The 18,853-nt window shown below is 37.6% G+C and overlaps 1 protein-coding gene across 3 annotated transcripts; it reads left to right on the forward strand.

The window, feature by feature from the left end:
- Positions 1 to 17: 17 nt before the first annotated feature.
- On the forward strand, positions 18 to 17,577 carry ABHD17B (abhydrolase domain containing 17B, depalmitoylase). Of its 3 annotated transcripts, XM_040540017.1 has the most exons (5): positions 18 to 277; positions 1,497 to 1,569; positions 5,878 to 6,352; positions 14,988 to 15,167; positions 16,054 to 17,577. In XM_040540017.1, exons 3-5 carry the CDS (start codon positions 5,886 to 5,888, stop codon positions 16,271 to 16,273), a joined length of 867 nt encoding a protein of 288 aa, XP_040395951.1. In that variant the 5' UTR covers positions 18 to 277; positions 1,497 to 1,569; positions 5,878 to 5,885; the 3' UTR covers positions 16,274 to 17,577. The 3 variants fall into 3 exon arrangements, with proteins under 3 accessions (XP_040395951.1, XP_040395949.1, XP_040395950.1); XM_040540015.1 differs by lacking the exon at positions 1,497 to 1,569 and having other exon boundaries at positions 19 to 277; XM_040540016.1 differs by lacking the exons at positions 18 to 277; positions 1,497 to 1,569 and adding an exon at positions 424 to 712.
- The last annotated feature ends 1,276 nt before the right edge of the window (positions 17,578 to 18,853 follow it).

Here is an 18,853-nt window from a genome sequence, read left to right on the forward strand (position 1 = left end):
CGCGGCTGGCCCCGCCCCCGCCCACCGCCCCCTCAGTGGTGCAGCCGCTCGGCGGGGAGGCGGCGGCGCCGCTCCCTTAGGCCGCGACGGCACCGGGGCAGGGGCTGCTGACAGACGGACGGACGGACGGACGGACAGACCGACCGACCGACCGACCGACCGACGGTTGAGCCAGCCGCCGAGCCGTTACTCAGCACAACCGACGACTCCTCCCCCCCCCCCCCTCCTCCCGGCGGCGGTTGGGGGCCGCCGGACGGGGGCTGAGGGCCCGCCGCAGGTAGGCGAGGGGTGCCGGGGTGTCGGGGTGAGGCGGGGCGGGGGAGGCTTGGCGCTGCCCGGCAGGTGCGGCCGCCGCGGTTTCCCCCCCCCCCCCCCCCCCCCGCCCCCTTCCCCCCCGCTCCGCCCCGCCGCCCGTCCGCGGGGCGCCGGCGGGCACCGGCTTCTCTCCGGGGCTGTGTGCGGGAGCCGTTGTAGCAGGGCAGCGTCGTGGCGTTATGTAACCCGCCCTCATCCCGCGGTGGGGTCCGCCTGCGGTCTGCGGAGCCGCCGTTTCTCCTGCCGGCGAGCAGGAATGGATGGGTCTTGCAGGCAGCGCCTCCCGTGTCCCGCTTCTCTTTCCGAGCCTGCCGCTGGGTTTTGAGGTGCACAGAGCGACCGGCAGCAGCAGCAGGTCTCTGCGCTGCCATCCCTACAAGCCTGTCTTCCTGAGCCTGTGAGAATGCTAAAACTTTTTGGTTTTCATCTTTTCTTTCTTTAAAGCCAGACTATTCCAAAGTGAAGTGTTGGTCTTGTCAGGCTGCTCCATTTTTATGTAGGTTGTAATGCCCCTTGAGAAGTATATGAAAGCTTAAAGCATTACTTCCCTGTATTTTTTTTTATTTTTATTTTTACTATTATTGAATAGACTTCCTCTGTGTTCTTTTCTGGACCCACCATGTGTACTTTTTAATAATTCTATTAGTTTAATCGTTTTATATAGTACTTACTTGGACACTTACTTATTTTACACTAAATATTTTGTTCCTTCAGCAGATAAGCTAGTAGTCATGCCCTTCTGTCCCATGAATACAATGCAGATGTTGAAACAAATAGTAAAGTTTCAGTAGCGGTTTGAACTCAAGATCTCATTGCGTTGTGTTCAGTGAACGTGTGAGGGGAAACTACATTAAAATTTCTTATTTCAGCAATGTATAATGAAAAATTATTATTTAAAAAAACAAAACACCATAATATGAATATCTTGTCTGTTAGACAGTTAGAGCAACACTAAGATTTACAAACTGGCAACAGTATTTACGAGTTTGACTTTGTTCTTTTGAATAGTTCTTATGAAATAGGTAATTTAATTTAAATACATGATTGGAATAATTTATATTTAATGTAAATACAAGATTTCTAGATAAGTGTTTGCAAGGGTTGGGCTTTCAAGGCTAAGCTTGTAGTGAAGTACTTAGAGATGAGAATAATAGAAGTCACTCTGTTGTTATGATTTGCAGAGGGAGGAGGACAGGAATAATTGCTTATATGAAAGAACTACGTTTGTGTTATCCTAGGAATCACAATATAAATGGAAGTATTTGAGGTGTTCTTTCACGTTAGATGAATTTTCCCCCGTCTTCTGTCAGCCTTAATCATAAGGTTAATTGCTGAAGAATGGATTAAAACTACTGCCTGTAGGCAGTTTTAAATTTGCCATTTTGTATGTTACTTTTTTATTCATGAGAGAGTTAGATAAATTTGATAAAACAATTTCTTTCTTTTAAATGCTGTCTCATGAAGGGTGGTTGATGCCACTTGGGTCTTCTTCGTTTCTCTGTCTTTCTTGAAGCAATAGTAAAAGTTAATGCATTACACTTTTTTTTTTTACCAGAGTTTTTTTTCCTACTTATGTAAAGCAAAACACAAAATTCTGTACAGTTCTAAAGGATATATACATTTCTCATACTATATTCTTTTTGTTGTTAGTAATCTTATAAGGGACTGCATGTGAAGAACAGCGCTGACATCCTTATTACTGAAATAACAAACAGAAGGTGAAATTGTTATGTTGTTAGGATGTGTTGATCTTTGCTTTGGAGATTCTACTGTAATAAGGACAGAGTTTTACATCATACAAGCTTGAAAGGTGTTAGATTATAACCTAGCTATTCACTACGTATCTTAGAACCCCATTAAAATTACTCATCTGTACTTGTGGAACTGTATGCTTGAGGTAATTTGTGGTGGGCGTTGTTTTTGCCCCAGTTTTAGTAACAGTGCAGATAAAGCATACGTCATGCCTGTTTGTTATTAGACTGATTTTTAATCGGTATCAACTATGATACTTTGTTCACATTCCATAAATTTTATTTTACACTTAAAATAGACATTTTAGACTTAATTATTTGTCTATTAATAAGATTCTTGATCTTCAAGTGGGAAATTTGAACTGCTTTTGCCAAGGCTCAGCAATGCTAATTGAAGATTAACTTCTGACTTCTTAAAATTTTATCTTAATTTCTGGTTGGGTAAGTCACTAGGAAATCGTTATGTGTTTTCCCAGCCTTTCAATTAAAAAAAAAAAAAGAAAGAAAGAAACCCCCAAACTTTAAGCTTAATCCCTTCGCTGAAGTGTCTGAGCGGTATACCTTTTGAGGAAAGACAGTGTCTGTTTTAATTGAAGTAAAATTATGACATCTTGTACATAACTACTAGGCTGAAGTGCTGATTAAGTTGAACTTTTAAACAGTGATATCAGAATTACACTATGCACCCTGGGGACTCTCTCACATCCTGGTTCCATTCCAGATCCGGAGGTTAAGAACACACTCATGTGAATACAATGAATGACAAACCAGTTCCAGTATAATGAAAACGTTGTTTGCATTTAGCTGTAGGTATCCTCCTGAGGAAGTTCAGTAGGTGTTTTGTGACAGATTTGTTCAGTTAGTGATGCTAGGGATCTCCTGTTTTTTTTCAGGTCTTCGAAGTGGAGAAAACAGAAAGTATTTCTTTTAAAGAAAAGGTTGTTGCTAGCCATGACTTGGGTGGAAAATAACTTGGGAATAAGAATCTCTAGTTTCAATAAAGATAGTTCCCACTGGATTAAATGGATGTTACGTAAAGTCTACACTGCTGTCTAGTACAGGAGAGAAGTAATACTTAAGCCATATTGTTCAGTATAAGTCATTTGCCATGTGTGGCAACAGCCCATTTTTAGCACATTTAAGCTATCTTGGGGCACAGTACCACCTCAGCTTATTAACTGCAGTTACTGCAGTAATGTGAATTCCACAGGCCAGCTTCCAGTCTCTTGAAATGACTATGACAAATAGCAAATATTTTCTGAGTGAAATCATATTTGTAGTGTTGCTGGGCTGTTTATAGTTATAAATAATGTAAACGCCTGTTTTAATTCTTTCTGACAAGTCGATTGGGAAGCTAGTAAGAAATTTTGTATCTATTATTTTATGCTAGAATAGAATGCAGTCAGCTATTCATAGAATCCTTTAGGTTGGAAAAGACCTCCAAGATCAACTGTCCTGGGCACAAGAGGCCCTTTTTTTTTTTTTTTTTTTCTTCACTTAAGAAATTGTATTATCTAGCTTTGGCCTTCAGCTTCTCTGAAAAGATGGGAAAATTTACTCAATTAATAGTTTTTGGTAGAAGTGTAATTAAATACTGGATCATGGATGGTACTTGAAAAAAAATCCTTTTGAGGTATTACAGCAGTTTCTCAAGGCTGTGAACATGAACTTTCTTATTAGAGGTGAAAAAAGTGTCTCCTTTGGTGCTTACAGCTGTAAGAGACATAAAGCAGGAAAAAACTTTGAGGCTGCTCTTTTGCATAAGACAGTCTAAGCCTTTTGAGAATCCCTGGACCTCTTCAGTAGATCTCTTCCACTTGTCCTGTCTTGCAGATTGAAATTAATGTCCAGATAATCTCACTTGAAAGGGAACAGATGAGCTATTACAAGTTTGAGTGACTACTTTTGCAGATTGCATAAATACATGAGGCTGTTGTTTCTTTAACTGGCAAGTCATTTACTCAGGATTTGTTACTTGAGAGAGAATCTACCTTTTTATGGGAGGCAGTGGCCCCTTTCTGCTGTCTCCTCTAAATTGGTAGTGTTGGTCACCCATGTCTAAATCTCTGATTTCTGTGTTGCAGAAAACTAGAGACTCGGAATCAAAACAATTGACCGTACCAATTCTGGCAAATAAACTTTTTCATGCCTTACAAAGGGCAGTAGCATTCCAAGAATGCTCGTGTTGCATATTAGACTGTATTGCTGTGCTTGTTTACTACTCTAAAAGTATATTTTATGTGGCATTTACGCAGCAGTATACAGTCAAAATATACTAAAAGGAATAGACCATTCACACATCCAAAATAAGGCTAATTGCTCAGTAATCTGTATCAAAAAGTTCTTACAGTAGTGCTCTATGAAGCTTTTCAAAAGAGAAACATGCAGGCATGAAGACTATGCTTGTATAGAAGTCAGAGAACAAACTTTGAAATGTGATTTCAATATTGCCAGATACTGTAGTTAGCAGAAAGATTTTATTTTATTTTTGGTTTCCACAAGTATTTTTGAAACTGTATAGGAATGTGGACATCAGAAGCTAACTTTTGTTGTTGTTCCTGTTTTTATGTTTGGATCTAGCAGTTGAAACTGGTACATGAAACTGTAAGAGTGTTCCTGTTTGCATGACCTAGTAGGAACTGAACATGAGACGTGTGGTAGAGTTGGGATGGAAAAGTTTTTTTTTTTTTTTTTTTTTTAAGTTCAGATGAAACATCAGATGCCTTCACGCGAGGAAAGTAAATACTTATCGTAGGTGTGCTGGTGTCCAGCATGGTTGTTGGCAGATTACATCACCCCTCTTACCTCTGAGGAAAAAGTACTGTCACAACCAAGGATTCTTTTCCTCTTCCTTCTCCCTTTTGTAAATTCAGTGGTTGTTTTTCAGGGCAGCTGTGTCTTTAACTACCTTGCTTCAGGTCTGTGTGTTTACTTTTTTGTTCTTTTTCAACCTCCCTCCCCTCCCTACTCAGTTAATCAGTGCTTTAAATTGTTAGTATAGGCTACATAGATTTGCCAAGTATCCGTGTTAGAGCATTTGGTTTGGAATGTTTTTGCTAAAGCATAGAATAAAAGCAGTTGTATCATTCAGATGGATAATATAATCCCAATTCCTATGTACAAAAAGGGAAAACTTAGCCAGTAATTTCTTTGAACGGCTTGGAAACGTTGGAAACATTGCAAGCCTGCAGAGGTAGGTTGAATTTTAGTGGACTGAAAGTCTGAGTGCTTACTATGCAGGTAGAAGCATCTAATTTTGCCTCCTAAAGTTTTGGCCTTCACACACCTTTTCTACTGCTGATACCACCTGCAGGAGCCCATAACTCATCATGACAGTGTATTCTCAGTATTCGGACAATGTGGTAGCAATTCTTGTCTATAGAGACCTGCATGGTCTTAGTATCCTGCAAACACTGCAACGTATTTTAATTGCTCTTTCTCACATATATTTGTCAAGGGGATGAATTCTTCTGTTATTGCCTGAAGGTGAGGGACTTCATTTCCTCAAAAGAAACTCTAAAACTCATGCATGTTCTTGCCCTGGGTAGTCATATTTTAGCTTTAATATCTGGCTGGGGTTTAGAGTTACCATTCTTCTTTAACAATATGCTCATTCTAAAGTAGCTAATATTATCAAATAAGCTATTGTGTAGAAATTTGCTTACATATTTAAATCTGTGCTGTGTTTAAATGTTTCCACTAAAATTACGTGTTATTTTCATGAGAGGTTAAGTTTACATTTTCCATGATTTTTTTCTTTTTATACAGAATTATAACTAGAAACTGATACAATTCTCTCTTCCTGTTTCAGACTAGAAGATGAATAATCTTTCCTTTAGTGAACTGTGTTGCCTCTTCTGTTGTCCGCCATGCCCAGGGAAAATCGCTTCCAAACTGGCATTCTTACCTCCTGATCCCACGTACACACTGATGTGTGATGAAAGTGGTAGTCGCTGGACTTTGCATCTCTCAGAGCGAGCAGACTGGCAATATTCTTCAAGAGAAAAAGATGCCATTGAGTGTTTCATGACTAGAACAAGTAAGGGTAACAGGATTGCCTGCATGTTTGTGCGTTGCTCGCCTAACGCCAAGTATACTTTGCTCTTCTCGCATGGAAATGCCGTTGACTTAGGTCAGATGAGCAGCTTTTACATAGGACTGGGTTCACGGATTAATTGCAACATATTTTCATATGATTATTCTGGATATGGTGCAAGTTCTGGGAAGCCAACGGAGAAGAATCTGTATGCTGACATTGATGCTGCTTGGGTGGCTCTTAGGACAAGGTAAGACATTAGTTGCCATGTTTATTTTCTAGCACTCTTTCTAAATGGTTGTACTTAATCTGCCTTGGTAGTTTAAACAGAAACGCTGTATTGTATAATTAATGGATTTATACCAAAGCTGATTGGTGGCATCTTATACCAAAGTCATTGCCAGTATTGAGCAGGATTGGTATATGGTGCTGGTATACTACAGAGAGTGAAATGGGGTGAAATTTAAAAAGATATCATTCAGTCTTACTTGAATTATTAGAAGATAGCATTTATTATTGTAGCTTGGGATCTTCTTAGCTGGAAATCTCAGAAGAGAAATAAAACTTATAATAATCTTCCCAATAACAGAGCCACTGGTATGATATGGGTGATAGAAGACTCAAATTTCTTTTTCTGATACTTAAAGGTCTTTATGGTGTTCAGACCCCATTTGTTTCAGAATTCAGACTAGCAGCTACAGCTTTTCCAAAAGATATAAAGCTACCCTAGCAAGATATGATGTCTGAGAGAGTTTGTAATTGATCTGCATAAATACCTGACAGTGGGAACAAAAAAAACAGGAAGTTGATCAGTGCTGTTAGCTCAAATAAATTCAAGAAAAAAAAAAACTGAGCTGGAAGGATGTTGTTTCCAAGGTTTCTGTGTTTTAAGCCTCTGGTTTTAGGGAGGTAACGTAGTAAGACAAAATACTGTGGATGTATTCTCTGATTACAGTTAGGAGTCCCAGGTATCAAGTAAGTGCAGCACTGAATGTCTGCTGCTTAAATTTGAGAGCATTTTCTAACCGTGGTTTGTTCAGTTTAATGCAAAACTCTTACTGTGTTATGAGTACCCAAGTGACAAAAATATATTTGAAAATACTTTGTAATGTTCACCAAAAAGAATCCCATTATATTGTGTATTTAGCACCAGAGAGCTGTGGAAAAACTGAATTCAATATAGTGCAGCCTGTTATAGTTCAATCATCACAATCTGACTATACTGTTTAATAATAAAATATCAGGGATATAACTTAGGCAAGTGTAGCTTCTGTAAATCCTGTGAATTGGTAGTTGTCGTGGTGAATTTAAAGCTCAATTTAATAATAATTGTTTCCCTATTATTTTGGAGGATTTTATCCCTTTTCAGAGTTCTAAGTAGTTATTTTCTCTTTCATTCCTTTATGGAAGGTAATTTTAATGTAATTCTTCCTGTTAAAGAAGTGTATTTCATTCATAGATTAAAGTAGAAGGAACAGTTACCATAAACCTCATACAAACAGATAGGATGGCTATTCCGCCTTGTATTCTAAAACATCTGTGTTGTGTTATCATATTAGTTTTTGGCATTTCTTTTTGTTACAGAGGAATGTTGAGACTTAACTAGACATCTGTTTGGTAAGCCAAGAGCTGCAACAGGTGCTCTGGTGACTGTTCTGTAGTTGATGGGTGATCTGGAAGATAGCCACTTGATGAAATACCCAGTAGCAATGACCAAAATATAATGTGGTCTGTGGACAATGTTGAAGATGGTCTGAATTGTTCAAGCGTATCGGAAAAATGGAGACCTAGATGATGAAATTTAATCATTGGCTTTGACAGTTTCTAGGGTCTTTTTTTTTTCTAATTGGTAATGATTGTCTCCATCTCCATTCTCACCCCTTTGTCCCCTAATAATTTCTGCATGAAAACTGAAGAGGAAATGTGATAGCAAGTTGAATTCTCCCCTCCATCCTTAACCCATAGTATATCTTCTTTAATCAAATAAGATTAAGGTTCATAATAATATCCCATCTGAATACATCCTTTGCTGAACAGCCATTGAGGGGGTATATGTCTCTAAATGCATATTCTATTTGCTTTTCCATCTTCTATTTGGGAATGACCTCACCTCAAGCTTATTTGCTGCCTGTGTTGTTCTTTTTTCTATGTCTAAACTTCTTGTACTAACCCCCCTGTAGAAATATGTAGGGTGTTTAAAGCTTGGATTGGTCTGCCTAATTTCCATTCATTTAAAAACTGGTTGGTATTACTAGTTTCCACTGTGCTGCTTTCAGCAACTTTCCAACTGGCAGTCCTGGTCTTCCTTTTGTATTTGAATGGAGCAGGACAAAGTTCAGCACACGACTCTGGACGTACGGTCTCATAGAGGATGGTTACCTTTCCATGGTGTTCTCTTAAGCCCTGAGATGGTACTCAGCTGCACTAAAATACTTGATGAATATCTGGACCAGAGACCTTTGAGCATTTGCTGCAGCATTGATTCACTTTTCTAGTGTAGCCAGTTTTGTCAGCGTTGCACTGGCACCGTCTTTAATGTTTTATAAAGTTCGTGTTCTTTAAAAACAAATTACTCTATGGATTGTTTATAGGATAGATGTAAGTTTAGCTGTAATTCCTTTGAAATTCATGTTGATAGGAAGAGAGAGGAAGGGATCCTGGACTTACAAACAGTGTCTCACAGATCATGTGGTGTGACAAAAAAGGGAATGAAGAATTTGTGTCTGCTGGAGGTTGATCACAGCCAGCCACAGCTCCCTCCATTATCTTTTGTGAGAAATGGGGTCACAGAACCCAGCATTAAAAGGTGTTTCTGGTCTTATTGGCTGTCATTTCTACAGTTAACGTAGGTGCTTGTGGTAGAGACATGTTAGTGTTAAGTTATATTTTGGAAGAACAATCCTGATTGTCCTTCCTGTAAATTGGCACAACTTTCCTGTGGTGATTGGACTTAAGCTGGAAATAGTCTGTGAAGTAATATTCAGGGTGATACTAAGATTACTACAAAATCGTTTTCTTAAAAGTGGTTGCTGTAAGGGAATGTGAACATTATCATTCTTGTAGGTGAATACAGAGAGCTATTTTGGCAGCATATCTGAAGAGGGAAACAGCAGATGCAGATTCTGAATTGTCCTTATTCCTTACCTGCTTTCAGTATTTTAATAGGACTCAGTAGCTATACCTGTGAATGCTGACTGTGGAAGATGGCAAGGTGATTCATTGGCATCGTGTTTGGGAAAGATGCATGCTGTTACATATTCATGTACATGGCACTGTGTAAAAGCTGCAAGTGAGGACATTCTTTTTCTGACTGTCATAGCTACAAAGTGTTGAAATTCCAGTAGTCATTCTGGGATACGCCTATTTTCTGCTGCCCTGGACTCTGAAGGCCTTTGATGACACCCTAGGAAGGGTGGAAAGGTTTAACAAGCCTCAGGCAAATGCAGGGCAAGTGGCGCTCATTCAGAAATCTGAGGAGTTGCCAGAGTAGTCTCATGACCAGATTTAACTTTGAGAAGCCAAGCAGCCTTGCCGTTGTTGCTTACCATGGGCTACACAATATTTGAAAAACTGAAGGATCTCACTGTCAGGCTGATGTGTCAAAGTGGCAGAACATCTACAGTATGAACCTAATTTGAGTCTGTGTTGATGTTGGCTGAAAAGTGTTCTTTTGAGAGTTCACAGATGACATGTTTCATTCAAAAGTAACTTTCTTTTATGCTAGGAGATGGGGTATTGCTTTCTGGTGCCTAAACTTCCAGTATTTGGAGAGAGATTGAATTTTTATTTAAATTGGTAGGGAAAAGTTGCCTCAATTTATTGTGGAAAGAAATCTTGCCAATAAAACAAATGTACCAGCAGCACTGTAAGGTTTAAGAAAGTCCAAACCATCATGGAAGAGGCAAAGGATGTGTGGCTTGTTGATTACTACATGCATGGTTAATGGATGTGCCCCTCTTAAAACATTCCTTCTTCCTTTCTGACAGCGTTGCATGTTGTATACACAGAAGGGTGCATCTGAGTTGAGGAAGAACTATAAGCAACATTCCAGGCCATGAATGAAATTCATGCGATAGTTAAAGGTGTGGAAGACATTTGTCCTTCACGTTCTACAATTTGCAGCTGTAATTTCATGTGTTATATGAATGATGACAAAAGGTTCTGAAATGTGCATTTAAAACTCCCTCAGGATGTTCCTCTTTATTCCCTGTGCCCCAAGCACTGCTGTTAGTTGGTTAAATGTGTGTTGCAATAGCTTCACAACAGTAGCTTCTTTAGAGCATCTATTGCACCTCTTTAGTAGTATGAATCTGAGAGATACTATCGAAGATGTACCCTTTTAAGGTAGATTGTAGTGACACCTTATTTTATAATGTAAAGGGAGCAAGTCTTCTAGATCAACAGACATAGTTTGAGGTAGTAAGACAAACTGCTTTCTGTCTCCATCAGATGTATCAAAGGCAAAATGGCAGGCACTCTAAGGGCCCACAAACCATACTATGGTAATTTCAGCTGGGTTTGGATTGTTAAAGGTAACTAAAGTCTTAATAACAAAAACAAAACAAAACAAACACACACACACCACCAAAAAAAAAATCACTACAGCCAGACATGCCTTTTGCAGTTCACATGTAATGGTAATATTTATATTCAATAAAAAGGAAAATAATAAGTGAAAGATGGTTTGTTGCTAAGGCAGGTGTAGAAAAGGTCTTATTTACAGAGACAAAAATGTAAAGGAAATGGAAAAGGAGTTTCTGCTACAGCACATTGTGAAGGTAGTCACAAAGGAGGAAGAGGAATATTTGTGTGCAGTTTAGTACAAGAGAAGAACACTAGTTCTTCTTTCCCTGCCAGAAGGTGAAAAAAAAAGATCAGGAGGGAGTGTTCAGAGTTGCCTCCATCACAAGACCCCATCAATATCTGATCAGCATATGTAGGCTCCCAGGAGAGATCACAAGCTTTATCAGTGGCCCTGTTTTAGCTTGGGTGCTTATACCTGGGAGTGGTGTGATGGTAGGTACAGTTATGGTGGTGTTTTGGCTTGCTCTTCCCTCTACCCCTCCTGTGTCATATCACTTCCTGTCTGACCCTAAAGACAGTTGGCACAAAGGAGCCAAAAAGTAGCTGCCTTCTACTCACAGAAGGGATTGTTTCCTAAACCAGCTGGTAAAGCCCAGCGGGCACACCACGTGGATGAAGACACAAATAGGAAAATGGTACTGTCCTCTTTGGCAGTATCTTTGTTTAGTAGTGACGTTAACCTGTACTTCTAATGTGGTGATTGCACAGAAGTTTCAGTACGTAGACTCTGTGTGAATGCTAGCAAACTTTTGTCAGGAGAGGTATGTTTACTTTTACATTTTACGTTAACTTGAAGAGCAGTAAGTACATGTTTTCTATGCAGGTAACCCTTAGGTGCGTAAACATAAAGAAAGGACGAATCAGATGTTGAAAGGAATTGAAATCTTAGTTACTGTGGGAAAGAGAAAAATGTTGTATACAGCCTTCAAACTGCTGAAAATGTCTAAATTTTGTGCCAGATTCAGTCCAGAATAGGTTGTCCCTGAGGAATACTGCTTTCTCTGAGAATGTGCATCTGTGCACAGCTACTTTCAGGTTTTTGTTCCAAGGACCATTCAGGTGATCATGGCTGAAAATGCCCATGTTACTGCCAACAGTAAAACACTGAAGGTCTGACTATTCTGGCAGAATTTTTCTAAGATTACCTGAACAGTCAGTAGTGCTACTGATTTGAGTCACTATTAATCTGATCAATATAATAATCTTCCAAAGATGCCAACAGCTTTCACAGCATGTCTTCGAGCTCTTGGCACCTGAACATGTGTTAACAGCACACAGCCCTATCACTTTGCCCTTCCTAAGCATGGACAGTAATTGTAAGGCACTGTTTAAGAGAGAAGTATTACTGTCACGTTTTGTTGATCTGACACTTCCTGATTTGGGAAACCAGGCAAAACTTTCAATTCATAATCCATAGTAATAATAGAGTTATTGAATTAGGAATAGTTAAATTATTAATCAAAAATTAGTTGCCTGGCCTCTGAAGTTTAGGATTTGGTCAATCAATAATTTTCTCTGAAATGTCTTGGAATTTACCTGCTACAGGACTGCCAAAGGGAGAAGTAGATTAATTCTGTGAATAAAGAATTTGCCAGCAGCTTTCTTTTCTGAGAATTCTTCAATTTTAGGCTGGAAAGTGATACTTCTGAGAGTAGCTGAGGGATGCTTGGACTCTCCCTTTTTCCTCAACTTTTCAGAAGCCTTTGCAAGGTGGTACAAGGGGAAGCTGAAGACACGGATACTACTGACACTGTTCTTTGGATCCCAAGGTGTTTGTTTTTTTTTCCCCAAGCCAGAATATTCAAAAGTCTGACAGCTTTGAACCACCTCTATCATGATAGGTTTCACTGGCTTTGTTTCCAGATTGTGAAACAAACAGTTTCTGAGGGATGCTGTGAAGGCAGTCTGACTGGCTGTGGTGGAGAAAGCATTTATTGTATTTACATTAAAGTAAACCTATTCATGGATTTGATTACTTCTTGTAGCTACTATTAGGATCTATATGCTTCAGCCTAAGGTTAGGTAAAAATGAAGAATAAAGACATTAGAGAATATATGCTCCAAAATGTTACGTTCTGCTTTAAAATTCTGTGCAGTGGTCTGCATGCTCTAAAATTTGATACTTTAGGGAAATGTGTGATCACTTGCAGGGTTTTTTGAGAACTGTTGTCACAATGTGCTGCACAAACTCAATGTCATACTAACGATGCAATGCGTGATTGCATTCATACTAATGATGTATTTGAGTTCAGATTGTATAAACTGAAATACACTATGAAATACTGTGTTTTCAGAATGCACAAATGTGATGAATTAGAGCTGTTGTAACAGTTCTCAGGTGTATCAGAAGAGATAAAGAAATAGTGAGAGCTGCATCATGTTTAGGTTTCAAAGCATTAATTCATTGTTTTGTAGCGTGTGTTGGAATTTTGAGAAAGTTTTCGTTAATCAATGTTTGAATTTTTTGTGTGCTCCAAGAACTGTTTTGAACAGATGGTTTGCTGTTAATGTCAGGCTAATGATTGAGTCTTAGTGTTTTAGAACTCTTAATCATTAGCAGTGTTCCCTAGGAAGAGTTCCTAGAGTAATCAGCAAATTAAGTAGTCATGGTATAGATGGAGTCTATGGATGTTTGTGATGATACTTTTACAAGTTTTATATTTCGTTCTTGCGGAACACTAATTATTCTTTTATTTATTTAAATTTTAAGTTGTGAGTAGAGAGGCTTTTAGCCTTAACTTAGAAAGCTTGTGGAGTGCCTAATGAGTTTTGGGGTGCTAATGATTTTTACATTGTTGCTTAGATGTAATTAGTACTTGCAGAAGTACTTGAAGTACTTGCAGAATTTTTTTTCTTGGTAATTTGAATATTTTGGTACATGTGAGAAACATCCTTTTTCTCTAATATTCTTGGGTTTGAGACTTTTAGACCTTTTTTAATGTAGTACTGTATAGTTACTATACAGATGTCCATATTTATAAAATATTGGAAATTTTTTCATTACTTCAATTTTTCTGTCTTTTCTGGGTGTATGCAAAGAAACCAGTTTGAGAATTCTGTAGGTATGTGTCTTCTCATCTGATACAGCTCTCCTGGCTTTGGCAGAAAAGATGCATACATTTATTGTAGAAGAGGTGATGGTTGCACCTTCCTTAACTTTAACTGAAAACAACTGGTTGTCAGTCCTTTTAGGAATTTTGTGAGTTGGCAGATATAAACTTACTGTATGCTATTCCATAATGTTGTTAGTCTAGTGTAAATCAGCTGAACAGGCTTCTGATAATATGTGAGAACAATGTTTGATTATTTTATATTTTTTTGAATGCAGTTCACTATCTCTTTCTATCTAAATTACACCATTTCCTAAGTAAATTTAAACAAAGGTATCTAGATAGACACACTTCTCCGGTCTGAATCTGTACTAAAAGGACTTTGCTGGTATGTATCAATGTATCAGTAGTTCGTTTCTGCCTTGAGTGCTGTCCTTGCCAGCACAACCATCTGCTTATAGACCTTTCCAGTACCATGGTTTTACTTGGCAATCAAACCATCTTTATATCCTAGTGTAGAAAAATGTTTTAGTTCTGACTTGAGTGGGTGCTAACTAGATGTTGTACAACTCTTTGGTCAACCTCAGTTACAGAAGAAATAAAGGTTTTCATCTTACTAGGAGGGGAGGCTGACTTCAACTTTGTAGTGCTTGTTGAATTGTATTAATTGTGAGTTAGCTTAGGTGTTTCCTCTGGCTAACCTGCCTGTCAAACTGTGATGAGAAAAGTATCTCAGCTGTTACAGAGAATGTGTAATATTTTGGCCAGTGTCTGTATGGGCATGTATTTCCCATGAAATTGCTGAGTACTCTTACTAGCTTGCAGTTTTTAGCAGATATCAGAACAGTAAAGCCAAACACATTTTTGCAGGTTTGACGGTCATCTACTTGAAGATACAGAGCAAATATGGCTGTAATCAGTTTTCTGTTGTAGCTTGACTGGAGCTAGCAATAAAGATACTCAGCTAGCACACAAGTTGCAACTGTATTCACAAGTCTTTATTTAAAAAAAACAAAAACGTCTTTCAGCATCATTCAGTCCTAAGGCAAAAAATGTGCTTTAAATGCAAAGTAAGTCTTCCTTTTAAAGTCAGAAATGTTCGAAAATGTATTTGCTTGTTCTTGTATCAGCCTTGTTTCATCCTTTTTAGGAAACTTTAATGTACAGCGATGGTTTGTTTGCTTATTTGTGTAATTGTTTTTGGCTATTTCATTCTATATGCCATTTTTGTTAATACTTTTGGTCTTTTAGGTATGGAATCCGCCCTGAAAATGTGATTATATATGGCCAAAGTATAGGAACAGTACCATCTGTGGATCTTGCTGCTAGGTATGAAAGTGCTGCTGTAATTCTTCATTCTCCACTGACCTCAGGAATGCGAGTAGCTTTTCCTGATACAAAGAAGACATATTGCTTTGATGCATTCCCAAAGTAAGTCGTGGGATTTTTTTTTTTCTGCATGCATTTTTTTCTATTACAGAAGTTTTTTACTAGGAAAACAGGTATTATGACATTCTCAGAATTTTCTTTCAAAGGCTTAAAAAAATAAATCAATAATCAGAGTGAATAACAACAATGAGAAATGTTTGATTTGAAGGTGTTTCCAGAACTTCGTATGTCTTCTAGGTTTTTCTCATCTCCAATCATTGCAGTGGGTATCTGTAAAAGAAGTGATTAGTTTTTCTGTGTATGTAACCCCTAATAGCGCTAATACTAACAAGCAGTTCTCTTCCAGTGAGTTGTTAATCTGACTCTAAAGTCTTTTGCATGTGTTTCACTAAGTAGTAAAGACAGGAAAAAATCAGTAGACCTTAACTGAAGAAAATTCCTGTCATTTATTTCAGAACTGTGCCACTAGTGGACCATTGTGGACTGGTACACTTGGCTCAAAGAATACCTTGAATTTTGAACGTTTAACTTGAGACTTTTTCCCCACATATTTAAACATCAGAAGCCAAAATTCTATCTGTTCTGGCAAGCATACTTTTTATTGAAAAACTCTGAAGTAGTATTTTCATCAGTTCAATAACTACCTTTATTGATGTTAAAAATCAACGAATACCACTTTTAGATGGATTGCTCTGTTGTTCAATCCTAATAGTTTTCACAAGTATTTTTCCGTTCTGTGTAGTTTTACGTGTGCTAATGTAAATGTTCCAGGGTGTTGATAAGTTTTAATTTTCTGATAATCTAAACAGCTTTAAAATTAAATAGTCAAAACTACAATGTGTGATTAAAAAGTGAATATGAATCTCTGCTCCTTGAAGAAGATTTAATAAAACTGATTATGTTCATAGATAAAATCTTTTTCTTACAGCATTGACAAAATTTCTAAAATAACATCTCCTGTGTTAATTATCCATGGGACTGAAGATGAAGTAATTGACTTTTCACATGGCCTAGCATTATTTGAACGTTGCCAGAGACCTGTAGAACCACTGTGGGTAGAAGGAGCGGGCCATAACGATGTGGAACTCTATGGACAGTACCTTGAAAGATTAAAACAGTTTGTGTCACAGGAACTGGTGAACTTGTAATTTTCTTTGTATATTTACATGCTTTTTAATTTCACTGCAGAACTGCACGCCTTGATACATACATAACATAAAACCTGAAGGTTGTGTTTTCAAATCATGTTGGTTGCCTTCATTAAATGTACAGGTAATGATTTGTCAACATAATTAATGAAGGTTTTAATGCCAGTATTATAAACTGGAATTACACGATCATGCAGTCAAGCTTGGCAGTTCATACTACTTTGTGTGAGGTTTTTCTTTTTAGATGTCCAAAAAAATCACAAGGAGTACTGTATGAAATTTTAATTATATAAAATCAAGTGCTGTAAAAGTGTTGCCGAATGCTTTAGCATATAAAAAATAAGTTTATAAATATTTTTTAAACATCTCAAAATGTACTGTGACTTATTCTATTGCACAGGTGTAAATTAAAAACCAGACTTCTAAGCAGTTGTCCTGTAAAAATGCAATAGCCATGAAATTTGAGCAATTACTCATGTATGTAATAAGAACAAACAGTCACTGGAAAGAACCTGTGCCCTGTTATAGAGGGAGGGGATCAAAATAGATCTCTTTGCATATATTTCATATCTTTTGTGGTTAGTTAAACTTTAGTTGTTCTGTTTTCTTTGTGTGCTTTTTTTTAACCTGAAAAGGACAAATTTGCCCATGCATCTTCTCAGCAGTCCTAATCTTGCCAACATAATATCATAAGTTACCATTGTAACAACATAAATATCATTCACGTGATTGCTACTGAGGCCACTAAGTACTACTTTGAAACCATTAAGGCTTTTAGAACCTAGAAAGCTTTGTGGGCAATGTAGTTTTAAACATTGATTGGTTAGAGATGCAATATTTCAATAGAAAGAACCTGGAAGTTTATCCAACTTTTTAATAAACAATTTGCAAGTTTGCAATAGTCCGTTCAGACTTACTTTTGGATGTTTAGTGTAAAGTTATTTTTTTTCTTTGAGTATTGTATGGAAATCTTACTAATTGCTCCTGGACAGGATGGGAGGTGGGACAAAAAGAGAATGTTGACATTTTTCTATTAATTCATAGTAAAATAAACTTTGTAAGTTGCCTTTCCCTTGAATGCATTTTGCTTGAATAAAACTATGAAAAAATAATGACATGTAGCATATTTGTAAACAAAGTAATATTCTTACAATACACACTGTGCTTCTAATTTTAAGGCCTTATGTAGTTTAATTGTTCTACTTGTTTTGTGATTGAGACTATTGTATAATTAAATGTAGCATCAAGTATTGTGAAAACTTTGGTTCGGTTATGTTGATTAACAGTAAACAATATTCCACACACTTGCTGTTCTTCATTTCTTTTTTTTAAAGAAATAGCAATAGTTGCTGGTGATAAAATAAGTGTCTCCACATTTACTCCAAGAAATCTGAGAACTAAAACAGTAATCCACTGTTAATAATATTGGCACATTTCTTTTATCTGCATCTACTGTTCTGATCACCTTCCTACTCCCATACATTGTTTAGCAGCTGACAGCAGAAAATAAGACATACAGCTTTCTTGCTGCAGGACTTCTTTATATACATTCTTCTATAATGAATTTAAGGTTAATTTTGAAATCTTCACTGTCTCCTCTTGTGCTGTCTTGAATATAAACAAATTTAAGTTTGTTCTCAGCTGTTTTTTGTTTGCCTTTCTGATCAAATAGGAATCAGTATGTTCTGAACTTCAAACTAGTACTCAGATACAATAATGTTACAGTAGATTTTCACCCCAATCCAATATTGAGTTGGAAATGCACTTAAATAGGTATGTAAATCAGCTCTATTACATCATACTTTATATACAGTTGATTTTATTTTCTTACCGCCTTTCAGACACTATCTCTGATTTAGATGCAAATACTTTCCCATAAGTGTTTGAGTGCTTTCATTTTAAAGCGTGTTTCCAGAGCTTCTTTCAGAAATACACAAATAAAGATTGTAGAACTCTGGTGAAAAGTGATACAGATTGGCTGGTAGTACTAAAAATTGCAGGCAAATGATCAAGTGTCATCACAAGAACTGACTGCTGGGGAATATTATGGCACCCTGTAATTGAAGGGACAGAATAGGTGGCATAGCCACTTTGTTGCTCTTGTTTCTGTTTTGTTGAGGCAGAACAAAAGGCCTGACTAGCACTGTGTTGTCTTCAGTAGATGCAGCTGTGCCAGATTACAGTGGTGAGTAAAGATTCTGGTCTCTTTGGGACCACTTATGCATTGTTAATTACTGCCAGTTTGTTCCAATTTGTATTTTACACCTAGGTTTTTCAGATGAGTTGTTTACTGAAGGAATTAATATAGCTTTTATGCACAGCCTACAACTCTCTTGTATTGAGAGTTATACTATGACAACAAACATGTGACTGATGTAAAGCAACTCTGAGCTATTGCGGCTTGGAGGAAAACATTTGACATGGCGGTTGTCTTGTCTTTAAACCATCATTTTGGTGAGATTGACAATAAGCTGTTGTTTTGTTATAAATGCAATTGTCTCATGATACATAAGAGTTGATTCAGCATTCATTAATAGCACAATGTCTTTATTTTACAGAAAATGAAAAGAGCGTTGTGAA

The sequence above is a fragment of the Cygnus olor genome, chromosome Z (assembly GCF_009769625.2).
Source record: "Cygnus olor isolate bCygOlo1 chromosome Z, bCygOlo1.pri.v2, whole genome shotgun sequence".
Taxonomy (NCBI): domain Eukaryota; kingdom Metazoa; phylum Chordata; class Aves; order Anseriformes; family Anatidae; genus Cygnus; species Cygnus olor.

Excerpts from the sequence above, each read along its gene's own strand:
- ABHD17B (XM_040540017.1), top strand. The coding sequence starts at position 5,886 with ATGAATAATCTTTCCTTTAGTGAACTGTGTTGCCTCTTCTGTTGTCCG. Across the intron at positions 6,353-14,987 it reads TGGGTGGCTCTTAGGACAAG|GTATGGAATCCGCCCTGAAA; the intron begins GTAAGACATTAG and ends TTGGTCTTTTAG. Across the intron at positions 15,168-16,053 it reads TGCTTTGATGCATTCCCAAA|CATTGACAAAATTTCTAAAA; the intron begins GTAAGTCGTGGG and ends TTTTTCTTACAG.